The 25705-nt window shown below is 38.1% G+C and overlaps 1 protein-coding gene and 1 long non-coding RNA gene across 4 annotated transcripts in view; one reads left to right on the top strand and one right to left on the bottom strand.

Moving 5' to 3' along the window:
• Positions 1-25146, top strand: part of CAP2 (cyclase associated actin cytoskeleton regulatory protein 2) — a 69589-nt gene extending 44443 nt beyond the window's left edge. Inside the window, exons 5-14 of one of the 3 annotated variants that reach the window (XM_013941466.2) lie at positions 848-991; positions 1229-1314; positions 3359-3464; positions 16266-16452; positions 17360-17535; positions 18789-18912; positions 19124-19206; positions 21843-21983; positions 23202-23285; positions 23561-23639. In XM_013941466.2, coding sequence (XP_013796920.2) covers positions 848-991; positions 1229-1314; positions 3359-3464; positions 16266-16452; positions 17360-17535; positions 18789-18912; positions 19124-19206; positions 21843-21983; positions 23202-23267 — 1113 coding nt within the window. In that variant the 3' untranslated portion in view covers positions 23268-23285; positions 23561-23639. The other 2 variants (XM_013941450.2, XM_013941474.2) reach the window with 2 other exon arrangements.
• Positions 1-25705, bottom strand: part of LOC106483554 (uncharacterized) — a 43420-nt gene that overhangs the window by 10723 nt on the left and 6992 nt on the right. Inside the window, exon 2 of the long non-coding RNA XR_001292404.2 lies at positions 15580-15622. This is a non-coding gene — a long non-coding RNA (uncharacterized lncRNA). The remainder of the gene's footprint in view (positions 1-15579; positions 15623-25705) is intronic.

Raw genomic sequence — 25705 nt, 5'->3', positions numbered from 1 at the left:
AAGGCACAGCAGTTCTTTTGCTTGTAAACTAGTGACTGCTTCTCCCTCGATAGTAACATGTGCTGTTCCTGAGTGGAAGAATTTTTCCCAGCAAGTTAGTGCTCTAATTTTGTTTTTCTGAGACACTGGGCCAGCATGATTAGCATTCACTTTGCACAGGAGAAGAGCTTGGACAGCTTCTACATTCATTCTGCTTTTCTCTTCATTCCATACAGTGTTCCTTTCGCTCAACAGTCATTCCCCTGGATACCATTCGTTTCTGATTAACACGGGAATTTCCCCAAACCATGGCTTGCAGGCAATATGTTGCCCATTAAATGCTCTCACACTGCTTGAAGCCAAAGGAAATTAAAACATTAAAACTTACCAGTAAGGAAAGCTAAAACTGATGTTGCCTAGTGTATTACTTTCTCAGTCTTGTTGCCAGCTGATAAGAGGCCACTGATCTAACAAGTAGTTTGTATTTCTTATAGAAAGAACAACTTGAGTAATAACATGAAAAACTCAAGCCAGTGTAAAGACTCTCAAGAAGTTCCAGGGATATCACAAGGAAAACAGAAACAACCTGCTAACTCTGTGATATGGGGTCTCTATGGGTCCTAACCTAGACAGCATGTAAAACTGCTGCCAGTGCTGAGAATAATTAGTGCTGCAACACATTATTAGTACTTAATGTCTTGTGCATTTTGCTGCTGCAACGAGTAGGGTAATTTAAATTGTTACTTCAGTGTAAGAATATGCTGACCTTTCTTCCCAACTGTTAAATCAATGGGCAGGGTGGACGATATTAAACCACAGGGTGGTTTTGGCCTGCCCATTATGACAGCAGTGTCATGGTTTTTTGCAGAATGAGGTAGCAATGCTTCTCAAACCAATATCGGAGAAGATTCAGGAAATCCAGAACTTCAGAGAAAGGAACAGAGGAAGTAAGATGTTCAACCATCTCTCGGCTGTCAGTGAGAGCATACCTGCACTTGGCTGGATAGCAGTGGTGAGTCAGTGACACACAGGAAGTCTGGGAGGGCTGTGAAGGTACTTCTGGGTGGTGTGACCCAGAACAGTTCCAACTACTGCTGAACTTTGCAGTCTCATCTGCATAGTCCTTCAGTCTACTACACCTTAGAAGGTGTTTTATAATATACCTAATATATCAGGGAAGGTGTCTTACTAATGTTTTACCTCCTTTCTCTTTCTGTTGTTTCCTGCTACCATGGGGTGATGGTCCTAGTCTCCTAAACCAGGCCCTTATGTCAAGGAGATGAATGATGCTGCTACCTTTTATACTAACAGGGTATTAAAGGACTACAAGCACAGGTATGTTGCCATATCTGCTAGCCACAGGGAGAGAAGAGAGTATTAATCATATTAATAGGGTTTGCAAAGCCATGACAAAAAGTGTTTTGTAGACTACAAAGTATTTGATACAATCCGATTGCAGTAGCTTATTTTCCCCTCCTTATCTTTGACCTGCAGTGTATTGCAGTGAGAATGGCAGCAGCACTGGCAATGCTGGTGTTGACTCTGCAATTATATGGTTATATTTCATATTCTGTGGTGCCAGCATCATAAGCATACATGCAAATATTTATTTACATACAAACATCCAGCTAGCTAGCTGCGGCATGTCCTTGTCTCATTTGCACACTGACATTGCTGCTGTTCTTGCTCTATGCTTGAAAATGAGCATTTCGGTGCTAGGAGTATACAGCTGAGCATCTACTTCCATAGCTCCCAAAGCAATTTTTTGTACTACTGCACTGTTTTTAAAGAGCACAGGGAACTCGCAGAACAGCTCCATGAATGAGATCTGAAAGAGAAACAGAGAATATATAGGTCCTTCCTATGCCTTTTTAAAAAGCTTTCTATGAATCCTGTTGACTTGGCATTTTTGGAGATCAGATTTTGACTCCCTATTTTATACCCGCAGTATTTGCAGATGAGTTTTTCCTCTTTAATGATCATTTTATATAACAAATTAGGCTGATAAAAACCCGTATTTTGTCCTTTTGTTCATATTAAGTGCCAGCTTTACTGCCAGTCTAGTTCATGCATCTAGCAGCCAGCATCTAGCTTTTATCTAGCACCTTTCTTTAGCAAAGGCGTAGCAATTCTTGAACTATTTACTCTCTCCTAGGTGAAATCTATGCTTATATTTATATATATGTATATAAGTGTGTGTGTGTATGTATGTGTATATATACACATATATTTATATATTTATAATGTAATTTTTATATACTTATATTTATTTTATATACAGAATTATATATTATGCTTGAAGCCCTAGTTTATCTACTTGGCATAACTGAAGTTCTTTGCAATGTAACTTCAGAAATACTTATTCTGGAGAAATAAAATGACTCTCATAAAGGTATAAACAGAGTCAGAAACATTAGTCAGTTATTAGCTTAGTTCTTCTCCTAATGAGGAATATCCTTCCTGTTTTTCACTGAATATTTGATCAGATCACAATGTCTTTCAAAGCAGTGGAAGGTTCTCCCTTGACTTCAGTAGGCTTTGGAATAAACCCATTGACCCAGATCCTCAGCAGTATTAAGCATCAAACTCCAAAGGAAGTAAGTTGAAGGTAGGCACCCAAATCCTTGTGAGCATCCAGTCCATAACAATCCATAGAATCCATAAGCAATTCTTAACTGAATCTTCATAAGTAAGGACTGCATCCTACAAGCAGTTTCTCCTGGACATATTTCTTGTTCTCACTTACTGTCCCACTGGAAGTCCAAGCCTCTCAAATAATTATTCCAGAGACAACTTTTGACTTGTACTTTTAAATTCTTGACTTATAAATATCTTAGTCTGATCACTATAACATGATCTAGAATTATCTAACATAGAGCTGGGTGAAGCCTGTTCTATGAACAGTCCTCATTCAGTTAGTTTCTCTTAGTTTTGTGACCCTGACGTGACACTGGCTGTGACACTAGCTACATTTGAACTTAGAAGCTAGAATTTTTTACAGAACCCACTGATTTTTCATTTTGTAAAATTCAGGACCCTGAGACTGAGTCTAGGTAGCTGGTACAGAGCTCCATATAGCTTTAGTGCTACTTCAGTTGACTTTGAGCCTGAACAGGATGATGACACACCCTGGCAGCAGGAAGCAGTCTGTGTTAGAGCCATCTTTTGCCCTTGTCTGTCCTCTGGAAGGATCGACAAACTTTCCGGTCTGGTAGGCCTCAGTATCCATAGTACTAGGCTGGCTGACTGCCTGCTAAAACTGATTTGTCCATGGCTATAAGGCAGACATTGTGCTTTACCTGCTTTAAGCATGGGTAGCAATGCTTTCTGTTTTTAAGCACAAACATTCACATATGCAAATATTGTCTCTGTTTTACAGTGATGAACGCCATGTCGATTGGGTGAAGTCATATCTGAATATCTGGTCTGAGCTTCAAACGTATATCAAAGAGCATCATACCACAGGTCTCACCTGGAGCAAAACTGTAAGTACTTCATGAAGAACCTTAAAATAACAGTAACCACTGTGACTTTTAATGGAGGTCATAGGTCAGGAAAAATAAATATCTAGGCCAGGAACATAAATCATGGTCCATGGACTTCCCAACCAAGCAATACGGTTTGAAAAGCAGATGGAGAAGATATGTTAGACCATTGTGGTACAGGTTTGGAGGAAGATGGAAGAATTATTTGGGAGGACCGTAGCCATAACCCCCAGCAGCAGAGGAGGAAGAAGGGCAGACTCAGTTCTCCAGGCCTGCTATGGCAGAAGATAAGAACAAAAACAAAAAAACATTTAAAAGGAAATGTCAGACTAAAGGAAGATTGAGTGAGCATGAGGGGAAAAGGAGAGGAAAGGTAGAAAGAATCTAAACACAGAGAGAGATCTAATAACAGGAAAAAGAAACACAAGGGTTACATACCAAGATATTACTTCATAGAGAGCCATCTTTATAAAACTGTTATTTTATACATATAGAAATAGTTTCTGAAATATATACTTCATATTTCTGTATGCGTATGTATATAAAGAGAATATAATTGTGTGCATAACTATTTATACTCTATATATTTATGTAAACATTTTCTGTGTGTTACATCTGGGATGCATGGCAAGATGAGGGCAATGAATATTTTTCTCTGAGAGGTGTAAATATGAAGAATTAATCTCCTGTTGGGTATAAATGTAAGAGTTTATGTCCACTGTCTACATTACTGCAATGTTTCACCTAGGATTAGAATTATGTACTCACATGTTTATTATCAAGCTAGGAGAATTACTGAAGTACATCAAAAATATAATCAGCCAGCTCTTTGGTGTTATCCTCTCCTAAACTTATCAGTGCACAAGCATACTTGCACATACAGTCATTCACACCAAGGCAGATTATCTTTTCTTCTGTATAGGCAAATAAACTTAAAAAAATTAAATGACTCTTAAGTGGACTGATACAAGCCACCAGATAAATAAATTCCCAGACCAAACCAGTGTAACAACTTAGGGACATAGGGAACTAAAGTACAGCTTTATGACAGAAAGTATCTTAACATCATATCTAAAGAAGTTACTTCATCTCCTCTTTTACAGAGGTGATAACCATGTGAAAGAATGTAATCCTAATAGTTTTCTGCTCCTTACTCCCTCAGCAGCCTCCCCCAGGACTTCATTCTGCATATATTCTTTAATTCTACCTAGCCACAGGACAAAGGGTAAACTTCCCATCAAATATAAAAAGAGTTAGATCGTCCGTGTGAATGTTACATATCAGGAAAGGATAACTATTGACATGGCTCCTCAGAAGAATTTATGTATAATCTATGACTTGCACATAAGGAGTTGACACTTTTTCATGATATGCCAAATACTTAACTTTATTGTGCTCAACAACAGACTTTGCAACTTCAACTTTGCACCCTTCTCTAGAGATTGTACAAGACCTTAAAGTATTTAAGTATTCAAGTGCAAGACCAAACATGGAAAATCTATGATTTGCATGTACTTTTTAGTCTGAAGCAAAGTAAAAATGTTTAAACCTGATAAATTAGATATCTGAAATTAGCTGCTGCTTTGTAGGTTTCTGTAGAAACAATTTAAAATATTAAACAGGATTCTCTTATTTAGTACAAAATTACACACTTGCTACATCCTATTCTGCTTTAATCAGTGAGTATGATTAGAACTAATGATTCTGAAATGGTTACTAGATAAAGGGAAAAAATGTAGTACTCTGTCAGCAGAATAAGCCTGAGAATCTGGGCCAGATTTACTTCTGTTAATACAGAGAAAGAATCATCTTCACCTTTAATGGAACTTTACAAGTACAGAAATAGTGTTATAAGACAAGGTTTTATTAATTACTGCCATTTTATCAAATAGGAGTCATTCTCAGTGTTGTAAGTGCTGGCAATCTTATCCAGAATTGTAGCTGTTGCAGATCATATTTGGTCTTAAAAACAGCATCTCAGCCATCATGTCTCTGTATTTCCCCTTCTTCAGTTGTGTAGGAAACTGAATACAAATCTAGCTGTGACTGTTCTTATTAAGGATAGTTTCCCCCAAACAGTGCTCATTCCATTATGAGTGATGAGTCCATTACTGCCTCTGATGTATTGATATCACTAACTTTGGATATCACTCAGATCTGAAAGAGGCTGTATTGGAAGTATGGGTCATTCAAATTATCATTCATGTAATGTGTGGCTCAAAGATTAAAATACAAACACAATTTTAAGGATGTATAATTTTTTAAGGTTTTACTTCATGTACACGTAATGAAATTAGAATGCAGTAAATTAGCCAGTTGTTTAAATAGCTTGTTGTTTAAGTGTTGTTTCAATAGTTTTATGAAGCTTGGTAACAAATACATTCAAGAAAGCAATGAGCTAACTAAACCGATAATTTGATTTTTATCATAGATTTTAAAGTTAGAATGAAACAGTCACAGATTCATGCTGTGTGAAGCTAAGCATAAAGGTCTGCAGAATCAGGGCCTAGACAGAAATACAATATATACAAAAGCTTTAGAAATATTCCAGACACAGCTGTTAATCATTGCACACAGAGGCTTCCACTTTTATGCATAAAAGGAAAAAGCAGTAGTTTGGCAAGGCATTGAGAAAGTGGCACATTTATGAAAGGCAAAAGTTGATACAGAAATGCTATTTTATAGCGGGAGAGAGAGAAAAAGTCTTTGGCCAGTATGAGTACACATTTATAAGTACATTATACCAATAATATACCCTTCATATCTACAGAAGTCAACAAAGCAGTGCTAAAAGCTTTATATAAAAAGCTACTAAGTAACATATTTGGGCATTTCTAAAGAGACTGAGGAGTCAGGGAGAACATTAACTACTGCTTTTTTCCAACCTGCATTCTCATAGCTTGAACTGCAACAAAACCCCAGTAACATCAGTCTAGATCAGACTAAGCTTGGATTAACAAAGAGGAAGGGACCATTTTTCAAATGGGCAGTCGGCTCCTTTATCTACTGGTGCTGTGTATTGTAGTGTGCATTTCTGGCTGTGCTCCATGGCAGTATCACAAAGCCGCACAATTTCCAGCCCCCACATACCCTTCCATCAAGCTGCACAGGGCAGCTGTGGCGAACCTTGGAACAGATCATTAGTGCATATTGTCAAGTGTTCCTGTCGCTGGCAGCAGCACATGCACACTTTAGAGGAAAGTGAAAGAAATGTCTTAATAAATTACAAGACAGGGACACTAAAACAGGTGCAAAAGGTTGAAAGAATAGCTAAGCAATTGGCTCTGACAATAACAGGTACCTCTATCAGCTTTATACAAAATTGGTGGTAAAAACAGGTGCATACAGATTTTTATATCTGACACAGTTCTCTCTCCTTACTCACTTTGGTTCTGATTCTGCCAAGTTGTGTCACAGTATCTGACTGCGTGAGGGCATCCTGTTGAAATGTATGGGACTGTGTGAGGAGAAAGCCAAGAAATCAGTGGAGTTAAGCACCTTAAAACCTTTGTGTATCTGAGCCTGTTTTACTACTAATGGGGAATGATGGCATGAAACTGGTCCCTAGGTAAACCCACAGGCCTTTCAAGACATCATGGATACAGTTAGGATATTTGTTGGTATTTTGTTCACAGAAGAAATCTACATATTTAAAGTGTGCGTGTTTGTGAGCAGGATTGTCCCAGAGAACAAAATGCTGCCACTGTGGACTTCTATCATGATCTGAAGTCTTGATTTTCATTAACATTAACAAGAATGTGCATGTGTCAGAGACGATATGCCTGTCGGTGGAAGTCAGAGGGATCTACAGTCTTTTCCTTAAAAGCGTAATTTTGGAGTTCATTATTTTGACTGTAAAGTATGAGCATCCTTCTGCCACACATATAGCCTGTGGTCAGTAGCAGCTCACTATACTCACTATATCTTAATTTAGCCATCTTGATAATTGGAACAATAGCAATTACCAACCTAATGGAGATTTGCAAGTTTTAATTTGCTACCGGATTTTACATTCTCAGATGTCAGTGAGTTTTGTGCAAAAGCTGTTATTATAAAGAAATATTTTACATGTCCAATATAACATTTTACCCATGCAGCAATTCATGTTTGCTTGTTACAACCTTCTGAAATCTACAGCTGTAGCAGTAACCTATGTCTTTTTCAGTTGTCACTGATAAACAGCAAGTGTCCCTTTTTTTGGGGGGGGGGGCTAAAAGGGGTTCTATTGAAGCCTGGCTCTTTTTTTCCCTCCTTGCTTTTTTTTTTTTCCTCTTTTTCGGTGGTGCAAGAACTGAACAGCTGTAATATAAGCTCACAAGAATGCCTCATAAAAGTTTGTTTGCTACAAGGATTGCACGAGTAAGCTGGGGGAAGGGAAAATTCTGCTCCTATTTCTACAGGTTAACTTTGCAGCAATAAAATAACTGGCAATAATGAGAGCTTGCTGAAGTTTGCTGTACGTAAAATAAGCGTTAAGAAACAAAACCCGCTCAAGGATTATTGTCCTAAACACTCTTCTCAGTTGCAGGTGGAGCTGCAGTAAGTTTTTTGTTCTTTGTGTACAGTAGTCATTTGGGTCAAATTTTGCCAGCAGGATCTGAAGAAATATTCATAAAATAGGGGTGAATTTCTTCACAGTGTTTGGTTTAATACTGAATTTCACTCAAGTTACAAATAATGTTTTCCCCCTATTTATAAATCAAAACAAATTCGTAGAAGGAAGTTTCCATTTTACAACCAGTTGAGATTTATTTATATCCTGCTCCCATTGAAACCAATACTGTATCTTCAGATCTTTTTTTCCTGATGTACCATTTAAAAAAAATATTTATAACTCACCATATAGTATTCTAAAAATGCTCTTTAAAAGCTGAAATTCTCCACAAGCTTCTTTGGTGAAAGCCACCAATAGCTCAGAACCACTGAGAAGTACCACTGGAATTCATACATTAGCCTGACAGAGGGTGCTTATACTAGTCTCAGTACTGACACTGATCATTTCATTCTTGTGTAAAATAATCACCTTCAGGCATTTTCTTATAAAATAGCCATGTCCCTCTCCTATACTATCAAAATTTTCCTGTAACATGTCATCTCTCTACATGTTGAGGTGAACAAGTTGCCAAAGACCAAATTCTGCAAGAGCTTCCTGTCATCCTTACCGTACCTCTTCTCTGCTATGTTTAGTTTGACCCATTTATCAAGAAGCTATCATCTGAGGCACTTCACTGAAGCTAAAGATCAAAACTGTACAGCCAAATTCCATCCAAAGCCACAGCTGTGCAATCCCAGTGGCCTCATTCAGATGGAAGTAAGGGCAGCATATACTGATTTAAATGTCTGTATCTTGGATAAGATGTAGACCTTTTTCAGAGCTCTCAATTTTCTGAGTCAAAGTTGTCCTTTTCCCTTCCTAGCCCTTTCCCTTCCCTCCCCTCTTTCCCTTCCCCTCTTTCCCTTTTCCTCCTTCCCCTTTCTTTATACATTTTTGTTGAAAAAGTTGCATCCTTTAATCGTCACTGTTTCTTTCCCAGAGAATAGGCAATGTTCAGCTTTTGGTACAGTGTCAATCTAGAAACTGGCCATCAGAAAGATTTGAAAAAAACTTCCTTAAGGCCTCATCCTATTTGGAAACTGTCCTATAAAACTGCCACACAGCTTGGAATACATCCTCACAATCCTGCAATTAGTTGCCTCTGGTAGAGAGTGCCTCAATTACATCCAACTCCCTTTGAAAGAAAGTAGTTTTACCCCCTCGTTCAAAAAAATACTTGTCTTTGCTGGAGGTCAGCAGTGTCCTTTCAGCATCAGGGGCCAAACACCATTCAAACATGTTAAGGGAGTACCTGGGAGAGGCTTGTTTGATGGTAGCCATCAAACACAACCTGACCTGTAACATAATGCAACCTAGTTCCAGTGGAAAGGGGAAAGGAAAGAGAAAATTGAAAATATATAAAATGGAAAGAAAGGAGAAAAGCACATCTATTAAAATTTTAATAAATTGCAAAACGTATTTGTCTTCTTTTTAACTGAAGTTGTATATAAGTAGAAAATGGTTTAATGTGCCTGTTGCAGCAATTTAATTATTGACAGCTACATTAGCATACAGTTGCCAAACAATTTAGAAGTCCTTGGCTGTGTAAAACGTTTCTGATTGGGTAACTGTGAAGATGTAAGCCCCATTTTAAATCCTGAACAGGTGATAAAAGGCAGAAGTGTATTAAAAGGCGCTTCAAAGTGTGCAAACTCAACAGATAAATAATTCTTCTGAGAACCAGTAGGAAGAAGAAAAAGAGGGTGGGCTGTTTTTGTTGTTTTGTACTTTAACTCATAAAGATTAGAGGCCAGGCATGTCAGCTGCTTCATCTAGTAAATTGTGTATCTCAGGGCAGCATAACCCGTTGCAAACAGGTGGCTTAAAATACGGTAGGTAATAGGACTGTTGTGCTAAGCTACTTTTACACGAGAAACACCTTAACAAGAGCTCTGTGCCCCTGAGTCACAGTCCACCTGTTCCCAGAGGCTGATACATGATATTTGGAGCTTCATGGTTCTTGTCTTTGGGTGTGCATATGTATGGAAAGAACAATATAGAATGCTGCAATCATTTTAGGCGTGAAACTAGGATTACAACAAAAGGGGGGAGAACAGGGGATATCCTTTTTTATGAGGAGAATGTAAAGTCTCCATTAGGATTCCTGTTTATCTGCTGTCTTGAAAAGGAGGCTTTTCAATAAATTAAGGAAGGGATTTTATGCCTCCGTTCAAGCCACCTGTTGCCTCAGCCACAAATAGATACTTATATTTGAATATGAATTACTAATAAAATTAGTACCATATATTATACACATATATAATTTATTTATGTGCATTATATAGAAGTTTATAATCTACTTGTTCTCAGTAAAAACAATCATTACAGCTACAAGAGTTAGGTGCCATTTAAATTCTTCATAGCAGGTTTCCCCTGTAAGAACTTTGTCCCCTGCCAGCTTCTGTGCTTTGCTGTGTCAGCCAAAACTGGATAAACACAGAGAAACGCGGTGGGTGTTTGTTCAGGGCCTGGCAGACAAGGTCCTCACTCCCCTCCCTACTTCCAGACAGCAACACACTAGTGTAATAAGATTGTGTGGTTCCACTTCAACTCTGCCCAACTGCCACCAGGAAGCAGTGACAGAGGTACGAACCTTCCTGATTTTTGCCCTTTAGGGGTACGCCAAGGGTATGCCCCTGACTAGGGCTCCTTGGTGCTATGATAGTACAAATATAATAATGTGATATGGAAGATTAACCCAGAAAATTGTCAGCAAGAACAGCTCAGGAAATAGTAGCACCTCTGATGAGACATAAAAACAAATTCTCTCTCTGTCTCGCAGTTTAGACCTAAAGAGGCCATAAGTAACATCTCAAGTTGCATATGGCCACCAATAATTACTGACAGTGTGGCATCCGGAGCGCTTGTGTTAGGCATTGACGGCATTTTGTCTGGCTAACAAGACTGGCTGTTGCACTGTGCTCCAGGGGAAGCCTTCAGGAGAAATGTGCTGTAAGCAAGGCCCAGCTTCCTAGAAGCAGAGTGCTTCACTCATTGCTACTGCAAATTCAGGGGATTTAAATGATAATCATCATAGATGAATTTTAACCAGACAGCTGCCTCAACACAAACAGTCATCTCTTTCTCTCAGTGAGCCAGCTAGGTGGCCAGCAAGGAGAAAAAGAAGACTACCTCACCCTTCTGCTAGTTCTAGGAGATAAACGTAGAAATACAACATACTTTGAGGTTGTATTGCAATCCTGCAAACTCTCCCACAGTGATTATCCCCATTTTCAGATGCAGCCCCATGAGCAGCTTTGGACGCTGTCACGCAGGGCAGCTGCTAAGCCACAGTCAGTGGGAGTTCTTGAGCCCCTGTGCAGATGGCTCTGGGCTATCCAGCAAGGAGCAAACTCTGATGTGTTTTTGTCACCCCACTCAGAGCCTGTCTTAGTAGGAGGCTGAAGACAAAATTTTTCCCCAAGAGGAAATTTCTGGAATGTTCCATCCCCTGCAGAGCTATTACTACATGGAAGTAGGGCCTACATCTCATATTCTTGATAGGACCTCACTCAGGCAATTACATTTTCCCCCTATTTCAGAAAGCTGCAGGAACAAGCTCTAAACCACAGCAAATTCACTACTGTACAAAGCTAGCAGGTTTAAAGTTAATGGCTCATTTTTGTGTTATATTTTCACTAAGCAGGGTTAAAGCTATCCATTCCCCTGACCTTTCTTATAAGGGGTTCATTTGAAAATGATGGAAAATGACCACTCCAACATGTGAATGAGAAAAATCGGCCATCAGCGTAACTTGTCGTGGTGTCTATAGACACCAAAGCACTGAGAACAGCAGCTGTTACCAAGGCAAACAGCTGAAATAAAAGAGGAAGAAAGGGGGCTTGCAAATAACCGCCTTGGCTAGTCCAAATGGCTCTTAATACTCTTTGTGTAAAGATACACTGTTGTTAACATCTGCTCAAAGTTAATCTAAAGAGTTGTTTGCAAATAGCAAAGCTGGTAAGCAGCTGCTGCTTTACGAAAGATGAACTTTTGTGGGCAAATAACATGCCATTTTTTCTATTTCCAACAGCTCTCATGAACACCACCCTATACAGAAAAGAAATGAATGGATTTTGTGAGGGGCACTTTAGCTGAAATTGGATAGGACTATACCCCAGTGTTGCCAGATAGCAGAACAACTTAAGAGTCTAGTTCAGAAATAATCTAGATCCTGAGGGTCTAAATGGTCTGTGAAAGGAGACAAAGAAAAGCAAACCCATTGCCAGTGACTTAGGTTGATAACATGCAGGTCTGTATATCAATAGGGGTCAAAACTAATCAAAAAAGAAAGTTGTTAGGACCACTTCTCTAGTCTGGTATTAAAACTGCTCTTTAGACTAGCCTGTTTGGGTACCGCACAGATCCCATCTCCCTGGCATGCAGAGAATGCAATAAGTGCACAGCATTTTCTGCACTTCCAATCCATTTGTGTGCTTTTTGTCCCCTTGTTGGAGTTTCCCTGAGCCACTCTTCCCATGAAGAATTTCACATCACTTGAATATGTGTTTGATTTCAATCAGGCACAAGAAGAAGACAAAATCCAGAGATGAAGCAGAACCCCTCTTTACAGCCTATCTTTGTGTTGCTCCTGATTAGTGAGACTTGTCCGTCTTTTCCTTGCTGTTCTGTTTCAATTGGGGGTTGACCTCCTGGCTGTCTCTATGCCGTAAGATGGTAGCCCTACAGTAGAGCAGTTGGTCCTGTTCTGCACTTTAGCAACCCTTTCTCCTTTGATTTGTCCTCAGATTTTGCCTGGCCTAATTTATGACTGAAATGGATTGCAGTTTCCAGAATGGAATGGATTTTCAGATCCTAGCCATAAATGTTCAGACATAATTGAAAACACCATGATGCTCTGTTAAATTGTATAGCCATAACTCAGGTTATAGGCTAGAAAAGAATTTGTCATGCAGGAGAAAAGTTTCCAACAAAGGTTCGTTCCATTTCTTATTTCTGTGAATGATCCCACAAAACTGAGAGAAAAAGGAGGCTGACTGAACCCCAGGTGTCACCTGCAAGCTTGTGACAGCTCCTCTGTAGCTATTAGGCCTTACTCAAAATCTTCTGACTCAGTGGAGATAGCCATTGACTTTAGTGAATTTTGGACCAAGCTTCTAAGAAAAGAGGAGGCATATGGGCGGCATGAGTGAAAGGGATAATTTTGTGCTTCCTAGTGTTACCCACTCAAAAAACTAGAATGTCTTCACTCCTCAGATCAAGGTCTGAGGTTTCTGTCTAGACTTAGCTACTACTCAGTGAGTACTGCTCTAGAAGGTAAAGATGCTTCTAGTTGCCCAAATCCTTTCCCACCTCTCTCCTTTCTTAAAAAGCAAATAAGACATTTTCCAGTCATACAGAACTATGTCCAAAGGTGATAGACGTATTTAAAATCCCTGCTTTTTGTCTGTGCTTTCACAAGATAGTTTTTTCAAAGTCCTGGGAGGACGATCATCCACTTCCACAATTAAATCCCTCTGAGTTTTGTCTCCACCTTGCTTACATACACATTCCCATACTTCTGTTCCTGTTTGGGAAACCCTTCTTTTGGCACACAGCTCAGCAGCAGCATTTGAATCTGGAGTCTACTATGTGGATTTGTGATGGCTCCCACTTTGACAGTTCAAGCAAAGCGACTGGCAGAGTGACCCATCATCCCACAGTATATGCAGGACATCCAGCTAACTCCTGCATCTATTTTCTGTAAAGCATCTTTGCAGCCTTTGCAGAATTTGATTGGTGTTAATTCCAAAATAACATCCACTGCTTCTGCTTCTAGGTGACAATTACTCCTCAAACAGTAAGTCTTTCACATACAAGTTTCTGGAATATCACAGCAGTGTATTTATGCAGATGGAAGCAATAAGGTATGTCTGGGAAGTCAGATGCTCAATTTTTTATCTGAAATCACAAATTATAAACCACTACATCATCTCCTCCTATAAAGCGTACAAAATTCTGCAATGTGAACAGCAAGTACCATTTCAGGGTATCTGAGTATTTAAAAAAAACCCTGCAAATGCAATGTTCATAATTCTGGATAACCAGGACATAGTGGATTCAGTTGCTATGGTTGCAAGCAACAGATAGGAAAGATGTCTACTGTGCCTCTGGCAGCAACAGCTGATTGTGCCACTAAATCCACTTACATTAATTCTTTTGACTATACTACTTCACAGTCGTGCTGGCTCTGCTGCAGGTAACATTACTGGCAATAGCAGAAGCAGGAAGGCAAACAGTGTAAGTTGGGGGCCCAGTGGAAAGTTGTCCACAGACTAAAATAATATAATTACCTATTAAGTATGTAAGCAGAACAGCTCAGCATTAGATGCATCCATGCAGCAATGAAATGTCTCTAAGAGCCATCTACATCAGGATCTAATTCTGGTATATCTTGACAATACATGACAATCAGTTCTTCTCATTTGTTTACAATTGATCAAAAGAGATTTAATAGCATGGAAGAGAGCTCATTGCCTTAAGAGATCTTGTATCATTTCAGAAACAAACTGTGCCACTACATTAGTTTCATTTATCACCTGAGTACCAGTGATTCTACCAGAGTCTGTTTTGTGCAGTGTAGTTTTAATGTCACTGATGTGTCAAAGAATCTTGCAGTGTATTCATCACTAAGTATTCCATAAACAGCTCCCTCAAATGCAACAGTACCTGTATGCTGACGGCTTATGTGAGAAGGATGTACATTAAGATGTCAGCTAATTTTATTATTACTCTTTCTGTGCTACTTTAATTAGGGGCATACTGATGAAGAGGTTTGAATTAAGTTACTTACTCAAATGTGCCCTTGTTTTTTAAAGTATGTCTGAAAAGTAAAAAGACAGCATGTACACCTCAGGCCCTTTCCCATTGTCAGTCTGGGATCATAGACCAGAACTATTTTACTACTACTCTTTAAAAAATACCTACCATGTTCACTCTTGTGAGATGTATGAACCACATGGATACTTTGGTGTTTCACCTCAGTGGAAAACAGAAAGGGTGGCATCGTAAAGGGTAGAAAATATTCTCTGAGTCCAGCTAAGCAATATCAGTTTCCAGTACTGATTACCAGGGATGCATTTTTAACCAGCTCTCTCTCTTAACAAAGGTAGCCAATTAGAGAAGCTGTGCTTCTATAAGTCCCTGTCATTTTTCCACTGTGTCTGCCCACCTAATAAATATGTATTAGTGCAACACACAACCCCTGTATGACTAGCTAAATTCATCAGAACCATTCTGATTTTCAAAACAGTTCTTTTACAATATAGTCTCTGCTCTGCTGCAGAGAAGTGCTGTCCAGATGAGCAATGCTTGGAGTTAGAGTGACACTCAGTGGCAAAGCAGAAAAAGTAATTCTCGGTTTCTCAGATTCTTTCTCTTTTCTATTTGTGGGATGCATGAAATCTTAATCAGATCATTATTAATATTTTCTGTTTGTTCTATAACACACTACATAAGCATCATAATTCAGAGCAAAACATGTACTTTTGATTACGCAAATTGATAGATTGGATTACTTACTTCAGCAAGGCTCTCATAATTTGTGTGTTGTGATCTCCTGCAACTGAAAAAAAAAGAACTTTAGAAAGTGAACTAGAAGCTCAAAGAAAAAAAATGTATTTCAGAAATGAATGACCCGAATCACCAGTCTTGCACTCTGCTACAATTTGAATCTTTGCAGATTGCTTGTACAATCTGAAGAACAGCATTTTACATTCTACATAAAATTTAGCATGTTGTATATGTATACATGACAGTGCATGTCCCTCCCAGTTATTTATGTTAGATCCAAATATTTTTATATGTTTCTGAATGCACACCATGCTGTGGTTAACTGTTTGGTATCTGGGAAAAAAAAGAGACATTTTCCCTTTCACATATGATAAGTAAGTACTGGAATAAATTATGGAATCTTTACTATTAAAGATTTTTTAAGAACAGTCTTGATAAGCATCTGATAGGCATCTTTTAGGTGGAGTAGTTCTGCAGGGGGTCATGGTGTGGACTCTCCGCCTTTCCAGCCTTGTTTTTTTGATATAGAAAAAGGTTCACAGTGCAACTTTGATTATGGTGCCAGCAGTTCTTCCGAGCCTGTGGCTGCCCAGACTAAACTCAAAGCATTCACAGACAATAAAAAATAAGAGTTATCATAATACAATGTTCCTTAAAAATCTATACTTAAAATAATTTCCATCTGTCTCACACAGGGTCCTGTTGCATCGCCCATGTCTATGCGATCTGTTCTAACCAGTGGACCATGCCTTTCTCCACCGCCGCCGCCACCACCACCTGGACCTCCCCCAATCTTTGATACAGAAGCCACGAAGGATGAAGGAACTGCATTTCGCTCAGCCCTATTTGCACAGCTTAACCAGGGAGAGGCAATTACCAAAGGTCAGGAGAAAAGAAATCAAATTGTTGTCCTTTAGTCAAACTACAACAGCAGCTAAGTATACTAATCCAAATTCCACCAGCATTTTTAAGTTTAGGCAACTCAGTTCTTTCTGAGGCGTGCACTGAGTCTGATGGATGAGACTGAATATCAAAACCTGCTTTAGAAACAACAGGGTCCAAATATGTTCAGCGTTCCTGAAATTCACACTATTAGTTTAGAGGCCTTTATTTAATTTTAAGGCATCCAAGCTAGACATCTTCAACCCCCGGTGGCAGGGGAACCTCTAAGTTGTAATTGCAGTCAGAATTTACCCCCCTTTCTGATTCACACTCAGTGTATAAACCTGTGTCAAAATGTGTTATGTGTTAGGTGAAGAAGCATGGCTCACATATCAGTGTGGAGTACAATAATTAAGCTTTTTGCATTAAGACCAGACAGTTGAAATTAAGGTAGATGGCTATGAGTTTAAATACATACAATTGATATAGCTGCCTTTAAATCTGTGGACTAGAGGAAATACTGTCAAAAATTAGACATAGTACCTCATTTTTACGGATGGAGCTATGAAATTAGTGGAAAAGCAGTTTCCATGGAGCAATATGATATAGCCAGCTCTCAGAGCTCCTTACAAACAGAGAGCAACTAAAAGACATTGCTGCATTTCCTGGTAAAGATATTAAGATAGCCTATCTGCAGTAAAAGAGGTTTTATATGAACTGCTAAAAATATGTAAGCAGTTACACTTTAGGTGGTTACTGAGGCAAATCTTGATGAAGTCAAAAATGTAAATTCGTAGGATAATTTAACACCATTACAAGTGAATTAGATATTATCTTTCTTGTTTAAATATGAACATCTTTAGGACTGGAAAAGAGACTCTTTTTCATTAAGACCCTTTTTTTTTAGGGCTTCGACATGTCTCTGATGACCAGAAGACCCACAAGAACCCCAGCCTACGTGCCCAATGTCCGCCCATTCCTTCTCCCACAAAAAGTCATACTCCAAGTCCCACCTCTCCCAAGAGCTCTCCTCAGCAGAGCCATGCCCCTGTCTTAGAGCTAGAGGGAAAGAAATGGAGAGTGGTGAGTTCCAGTCACTCCTTGGAATTGCACCCTGCATATTACAAACCAGCTTGAACACTGAACATCTTGCAGAAGGTGGTCCATGAGCAAGATGCAACGAATCAAGGTTGCAGCTAAGATGGACTGATTCTGTGTTACTCTACCTTGCTGCAGTTTAGCAGCTACTATTCCATAGGTTCTAAAGTTGATTCATTAGTCTCTGAGAATCATATACTAATTCACCTGAACTGGAGAATGTCAGAACCAACATATCAGTTCTTGACAAAGTCAGACAATCCTCCAGAAGCAAATCCAGTGGCGAACTCCAATTAAAATCCCTTCTTGCAGGCCATTCTTAAGAGTGAGGTAACATTATTGCCACTGTGCACTTTCTCCATCTTTGTTAGCCAATGGAATTAGACGTATTTTTTTCATCACCAATTCCATGCAAGCACCTCTCCCATGCTTAAACGTAGCAAACAAGTGTTCCCTTTTTCTCAATCTACAGATGGAAAAGATAACATTTGTTTAAAGTTTGGGGGTTAATTTATGTAGGCATATGCTATGAGGGATATGCCTACATGAGGAATAAGTCATGTGACTGTTGGTTAAAGAGGGAGGAATCAATATGCATTTTATTTATCCATGAGTTTAAATAAACAGTCATTACTGTGGAGTAGAGTTTGCACAAGGTGCAGTCAAAATTTGCCTATTTTATGTTCCATTAGGGTTATAGCACCTAGAATATTCCTCGTGGATCCCTCACCTGTCCTTGACATCAGTAGGGTATAAGGGTGCCTTCACGCTTCATAACGCAGGGAAATTTCTTCCCCTATGACCCCTTATTGTATTTGGTGATGCCCATATCTGTTCCTAATGCACTGTACAGAGCATTATATAACATTTGTGGGAGCAATAACTTGTTCTGTTCTTTAAGGTGCCTGTTCTAAATTCCATGGGAGCCAAGTGACAGTTTTGCTAGCACAGTTTTAAATAGTTGTGTGCATAATGTCTTTGCTCCCAAATTAATGTTTATTTGTCCTGGTCTATGCTAAGTTCTTCAATTTTGCAACTCTAAAATATGTACCTGTATCACCTAAGGCTGAATTAGCTGCAACATCCAATTGCCAATCAGATTAGATTTTTAAGCCACAGGAAGAATTTTATTCTCTTGTAATTGAAGATGCAATGACTTGAAGATAAGTTGTACTACAATCTGCCTGACTGCTGGCTAGTTAAAGACAACTAATTAAACAAACTTTCTTTTGAAATAGGAATATCAAGAGGATAAGAATGACCTGGTCATTACCAACACTGAACTCAAGCAAGTGGCCTACATTTTTAAGTGTAACAAATCTACACTTCAGATAAAAGGAAAAATCAATTCAATTACTATTGGTGAGTGGACAGCTCAGCTCAGCTGAAAAAACTCACATTCTTGGTAATGCATCTGAATAGCTCCATTCACTTTAATGGATTGATTACATGAGTAAAGTTGCTTAGCTATTTGCTGTAAGATTGGGAATTATAGTAATTAATGTAGCAGGTGCACATGTGTATATATTTTCTTTTATTTTGTTTTTCTTATTTATGATTGTCTTTATTTTAGACAACTGTAAAAAGTTTGGCCTTGTGTTTGACAACGTTGTGGGAATCGTGGAAGTCATCAATTCAAGGGATATTCAGATTCAGGTAAATTAATCTGTGTGAAAAACAAAGACAAACACAAAGAAAAAAAAAGCAGAAAAAAAGCCCAACATGTAGCTACAATAGGCTATTAAAAAATTACATGAGCACACCAAAAATAAGAAACTGATGCATCCAAATACATCTTTAAATGCACTAAAGTCTGCTGAAGTATTTAGAAAGTGGTTATGAAAAACTATTGAGCATAACTGAACAAACCTCCCTTAAGAAACAGTCCCTTCACTGGTTCCAGTGAAGCAGACAGATCTTACACAAAGAGAACTATTACTTCTGGTCCAAATTTCCTTGCTTTCTTGGTAAACAGCTCCTAGCACTTGAAAGTTGAGCAGTGCTTCATGGAACAAATCCTGACAGTTAGCTAATTGACTCCTAAGCCCAGAAGCTGGTTGTTTCTTCTTATTTTCTTGCTGGAAATGTTGAAGTAGACTGTCAAATGACAACTAAATGACATGAAGTAGGTGCTGGGATTTTGAAAATCTCCCGTCAGCAACATGACATGTTACATGAATAAATAGCCTAATCACTTGCCTAGAAAAGGGCCATGAGCCTCTACTGGTTTTGTCTTTGAGCACCAGTGAGCAAAGCTTCATCAGTGATCATCTTCCTTTGTGGTTCTGGTGCAAGGAAAATATACATATTCTTAATCCATATATGGCCCTCTTTTGGGGGGACACTTGCCTCGTTCCAAATACAGTCAGATTCTGCCTAGCATTTATAACACTTCACTCATTCTATCCCAAAGAGGTCTAGCTATACATGCTCTAATATTGGGTTGTGTCCAACATACATGATATAATCTCAGGTAAGGATTTTGAGATGTATTATTTTAAGTGAAAAAGAAATGAAATGTGAATTAAATTATATCAAAATGCCAGTCTTTAAGCAAGGTGAGGTCTTCTGCTTAAAAGGCTGTGCCCACTGAATGACATTAAATATAGACAACCCTGCTCCATGCTTGAGTAATACTGGTCACAGTCACCACAGGGAATAATAGCAAGAATTTTTTTTGTATTTTGAACATCATGCAAGTGAATAACATTACTATCAATCAACTATGCATCATCTTCTGAACAGTAACAAGCAGTTTTATTCATAATCACCACATGTCTTATGACAGAGGCAGTTACAGAAAAAAATCCCAGGCATTTACTTGGGTGGGGTTTTTTAAATAATTCGATGATTTTTATCATTACCACTAGAACTATTCATGAAAGCTGAAAAATTCATACATAATGAACAGCAAAGCCACAGCTTGTTAATATCCAAATAAAGGGGAAATTTCTTTTCTAAGAATCAAAATTCTTTTGATTAAGCAGGTTCAATGAATATTGCATAAGGCTTCTGTGCCATAGAGCTAAGTGGAGTTCCACTTAAAAAGAGAGTCTGGCTATAAGCTGCTTCAATCAGTCAGCTTTTATAGGGCTTGAGCATGCCAAGTGCTGAGCACCTCTATTTTCTCTGTATTTTGAAGACCTGAACCTGTAAATTGCAAAAACATGGTATGTTAATGCAACACATTTCAGTAAATTCGCCCTACAGATTTTGTTAAAAATGGTTACTTTAGTGCAGTACTACTTGACTTTCCTTTCTCCCAGTGTTTTTTTTTTTTTCTTGCTAGATGTTTGCCTTAAACACACCCTTCTCCTGCCCTCTATTGGATGAGATCCCATTAAGGAAAAGAAAGATCAGTTTAAGATGCACTGATCCATTACACAGATGAGGGTAGGATGCAAGAGGGTCGATCATTTGGTCTTTGTTTGCTGTCATTCTATTAAGGAACTGAAGCTGAACTTCTTAACCTGAATCATGACAGACACTCCTTTTTGTTAGCAAGTACCTATCTAGCACATGCTATTGCTGTTTTACAGCTCAGAATAACCTCTGTCTTTTTGATACATTGTCCAGAGTGTATTGCTGTCCCTGGTTTTTGCTACGGAGGGCAAGAGGAGAAGAAGGAATTTTTACTGACAATGAGTCAGCCAGTTAGTCCTGTAGAAATCTTTTAATCTGTAGAATTGTAAACAACAGAAGATTTATTTCCCTTTCTCCCCTCAAGTAAATCTTGTGCTTGCTTTTAAAGTGACATATGAAATACCTTTAGAGTTGTAATTAAATTGGTCTCGGTAAAGACCAGTAGCTTGCCTGAAGGGCATAAAAAACCTGGAAGAACTCTCAAGTCTTCAGAACATATTACAAAGCACTCGTTGAGTAGCACTATATGCTGGGATTACTGCTTTGCCCTTACTGGGTTGGAGCTGAGGTGTCTGATTTCCTGCAGTCTCACTGGTGAACAAGGTGAACACTGCTTAAACATCAGCAAGAAAGTATCACTGAAATTAGAGAGAATGGGGGAAGAACTTTCGTCAAACCATATATTAAAAGCTCAGGACTTCACAACCAGAAGTTTGCTGGTTTTGATAGATCTTTGTTAACACCACCAAGAACTTCCACAGAGTCTAACAAATGCATAGCTCTATCTCAAATATAAGCATCATGCAGGCAGCTGCCATACAGATCAGATGTTGGTGACCAAAATTAGACCTGGCAGGCGATAAGGATTTTATTAACAGTATCTTTGTTTACATTTTAAGACTTGATATTAAGTGTATTGTATTCTACAGGTGATGGGAAAAGTGCCAACCATTTCTATTAACAAAACAGAAGGCTGCCACATCTACCTCAGTGAGGAATCATTAGACTGTGAGATTGTGAGTGCCAAGTCATCTGAAATGAACATCCTCATCCCCCAAGATGGTGATTACGTGAGTGAGATATTTTTAAAGATTTCCTTACCCTACCCCACTAGCTGTGGTAGCTGTTAGCATTTAAACTGCTAGGGAAGTAAGAACTAACATACCACACACATTACATCACCAAAACATGATTCAAAATGATTGAATTTCTATGTACTAATATCTCAGCTGCGAGTGCAGGAAGAACTTTTTTCCTGCGGCACAAAGTAAATTCAAAGATTAGAAATGACTTTGTTTCTTTTTATTTTGATAGATGATAGCTTCATCTACTGTCAGTTTAGTTATTATTCTTTTAAAAATTGATATTTAAACATAATCTCCCAAAGAAACTCACTTCACACATAATATAAGAGCACTCATGCCTTAAAATGATGATGCTAAAGCTAAGATAAAGTACTACAAATCAAGTGATATAGTATTATATACTTGTTTTTTCTAAAGCTGTTGATAGATGCATAGCATCTGTAGTACTTCCTATTATTTTTCAAATATGGTCCTTAAAAGTCATTTGAACAAGAGGTATGCATTTCCTGAAGCAAAGGTTCCTTTTCTGTTCTAATAAGGTTTCCATACTAGGCCCACCAGCATCTCTAGTAGAGTCATGCTCTGTCACTTCACACAGTAGCAAGGTATCATATAGGTAGAGCATACTTTCAATTGTTTCCCTAAACAAAGCAGTGTTGAAACTGCATAAAGGCCTCAGAGAGACCTTAAATTTTTTGTAACTCTCTTGGACTGGAATTTTTTATGGTAAAGGGGTTTAGGTATTATAAAATAAAATATATAAAATGAGAATTAGCATGCTCCACACTCCCAAAAGTAAATACTGGATACTCAGCTTCAGACAACTAAGAAGGGAACGATTTTCAGTGAGTGCATACTCACCTGCTTCTGAAAAAAACAGGTCCTTTTCATGAGCCTCCCCCCATATCACCACTCATATCTGAAATTGTTGGCTATCAAGACACCCTCTCTATATCTGAAAGAAAAGTCTTTCTCTTCACTTATTTTTTTGTTTCCTGGAACCACAGCAAGGACCCAGCAACACCTCCCATCCTTTTACCGAGTAGACTGGAGAGAGACTTTCTGCAAAGTTCTGCTTCATTTTGTGTATTCTGCAAGGGATGCTGTATCTTTTAAAGTATATTACACTTTAAATGATAGGTTGTTTTGTTTTTCTTTTTTCCTTCTGTATTAAAATATTGCTTTTCTCCCTAAAATGATTAGTCTCACTACGTCTCCATGTTCAAATCCTTTCTACTGTCTTCCAACCCAGTCACTGGTGGAGTCTAAAGTGATTTCTGACATGAGGTATATTTATTTAGTTGTTCCAAATAATGGTGTGAGAGGGATTATTATAAAGTAGTACCATACCAAGGCTATTTGAAACTGGGTAGCAATACAGCTCTTTCCTGTGTGGCATTGTAAAATAGTTGCCTAGGGTAATGAAGAAGGCCTCTCTGTAAACCTGGCATGTCTGAGCTATCAATGCTTTGTCAGTCATGTAGCACTAACAGTATTCCACTTGTTTTCATAAGGTATCCCGTGTTTATCTAACCATCATTGTTGCTTTTGTTTCTTACCAGAAAGAATTTCCGGTTCCTGAACAGTTCAAGACAGCATGGGATGGATCTAAGTTGGTCACTGAACCTGCAGAGATCATGGGTTAACTTCCTAATGCCATACAATACTTGCTGACCGTGATCAGTCCACAGCCAGCATAAACAAAGCAGTAATGTAAAGAACTAGAAGTAGCAGTAGTTCATACTGCTGTGATAGGCCTTCAAGCAGTAGCTCTGCATGCTAGAAACAATAACACATCTGGCACGCTTTTATTAGGCATCCCAGTATTTTTCAAGTTTCCGCACAGTTTGCCTTCACTTACAGTTTTGATTCTAAATGATGTCATGTGAATGTAATGGATTAAACCCCCCCACCCTCCAGTTACATCATTGGCTTGAAACACTGTATACATTAAGCCAAAATACTGCATGATACATTTTGTTATCATCTTGCTTCAGTGCATTCCCTTTTATGTTTCTGCTAGTCAAAAACAGTATTAAGACTCTAAGATGTTTATTTTTACCTTTAGGCAATTCCTGTATGAAGCAGTAAAAATGTACCCTTAGAAAGTGTGCAATTCCTTGTAGTTCTGTGGCAATCATAATGGATTTTGTTTCAAACAAGCAAAAAAAGACAACTTTCAGCAATACATTTTGCTAATGGAAAATTTTAAAAAAATCCAATATTTTAATCAAACATTTTTCTAATATGTATATTTAGAAGATCCCTATGTTTTCAGTGAGATAAGATTTTATTATGGTCTACACAGACTTGCTATTATTTCTTGTAAATTAGTAATTCTTCTTAAGCTAAAACCTTACCTAAGCCAAAACCTTGCAGCAAATCACTTGGATTTCTTTCTTTTTTTCTTTTTTTTTTTGTGTGTGTGTGAGAAAAGCTCTCACTTGTTAAAATTTTACACTGTATCTTGCATCCTATTAAGAAAACTGAGAGGGTTACTTTGATTTGGGGCACATATCAGCTGGTTTCCATGCTAATATTGTTCCTTTAAAATATTGTTATTGTAGCTCATATTCATTAAAAATATCTTTCTGTTTCTCCCCTCCATTTGTAAGACTTACTAAATTTTAAATATGTCCATGAAGCAAAGTCATAGATTTATTTCATATTAATTCTGAGCCCAAATTAAAGAGATAACTTCTTGTTTAGCCTTTTGATTCTACTTTATAGTCCCTATTGTACATGCTTTTTTAACAAAGGTGGAATGTTGTATACATTTGTACTATTTCAGCACATAGTACTAATAAAATTTTAAAAATCTAAAAAGTCAGCATATGTTTTTGATCACTTGTAATACTTTGTATCAGTGAAGTCACAGAGAGATGCTTGCAGAACTAGTTACAGGCTAGACTTTGTGCCTAATTTAGTTTGAGAATACATTAATTCTTGAGGGTTTTTAACTATTTTGGATTGTAATCCCTATACAGTACAACAAACAGTAGTGCTCATTCAGTAAGGTTTTGCTATCTGATGTTTTATCTATATGTATAATGTGGTTACTTTAGTACGTACCATTTTTCAAGAGTAAACTTCTTTTGAAATAAAAAGGAAAATGTACCTGCTTAAATACAAAGTTGTTCAGAGCTTCCTCCATTGCAGTATTTCAGTTGTTTGCTTTCTTCTTAAAAATGGTTTCAAAAGCTTGACTGAGAAAAGGTCACTTCGCCTCCCTTTCATTAAACATTGTCACTTTTGCTGCCATAATCTGCCTGACAGTGAATAGTGGGATATTCTGCATGCTAACAGATAAACTTGCAGTTTCATGCATATAACCTCATTGACAGGCACAGAATTCAGCTTCTCACATTTCTCATTTTTAGATACAGCTTTATCTTCCAAAGATTTTGTCTAGGGAGATGATCATGCCCTGATACAAGTTTATTAGGTTTGCCTTCTTTTCGTAGCTTTTCCCATTGTTTCCCTATATGCCTTTGGACATGCCCCTCCTGTGTTAACATACTCCACAGCTGATAGTCCATTCACTGGGGTGGCTTTCAGATCTGAAAAATGGGCATCACATACATGTCGTGATGGAAGCATTTTTGAAGGATTGTTTAATCCTTAACATGATCATAATTTGTTCCATAAAAAAAATCACATTCTGGAACATTCTGACCTGAAATACTGGCTCCTGTTTTTATACAGCA

Source organism: Apteryx mantelli, chromosome 2, assembly GCF_036417845.1.
Source record: "Apteryx mantelli isolate bAptMan1 chromosome 2, bAptMan1.hap1, whole genome shotgun sequence".
NCBI classification, from domain to species: Eukaryota; Metazoa; Chordata; class Aves; order Apterygiformes; family Apterygidae; genus Apteryx; species Apteryx mantelli.
Note: the sequence above shows the minus strand (reverse complement) of the source record. Positions and strands in the feature narration are given on the sequence as shown.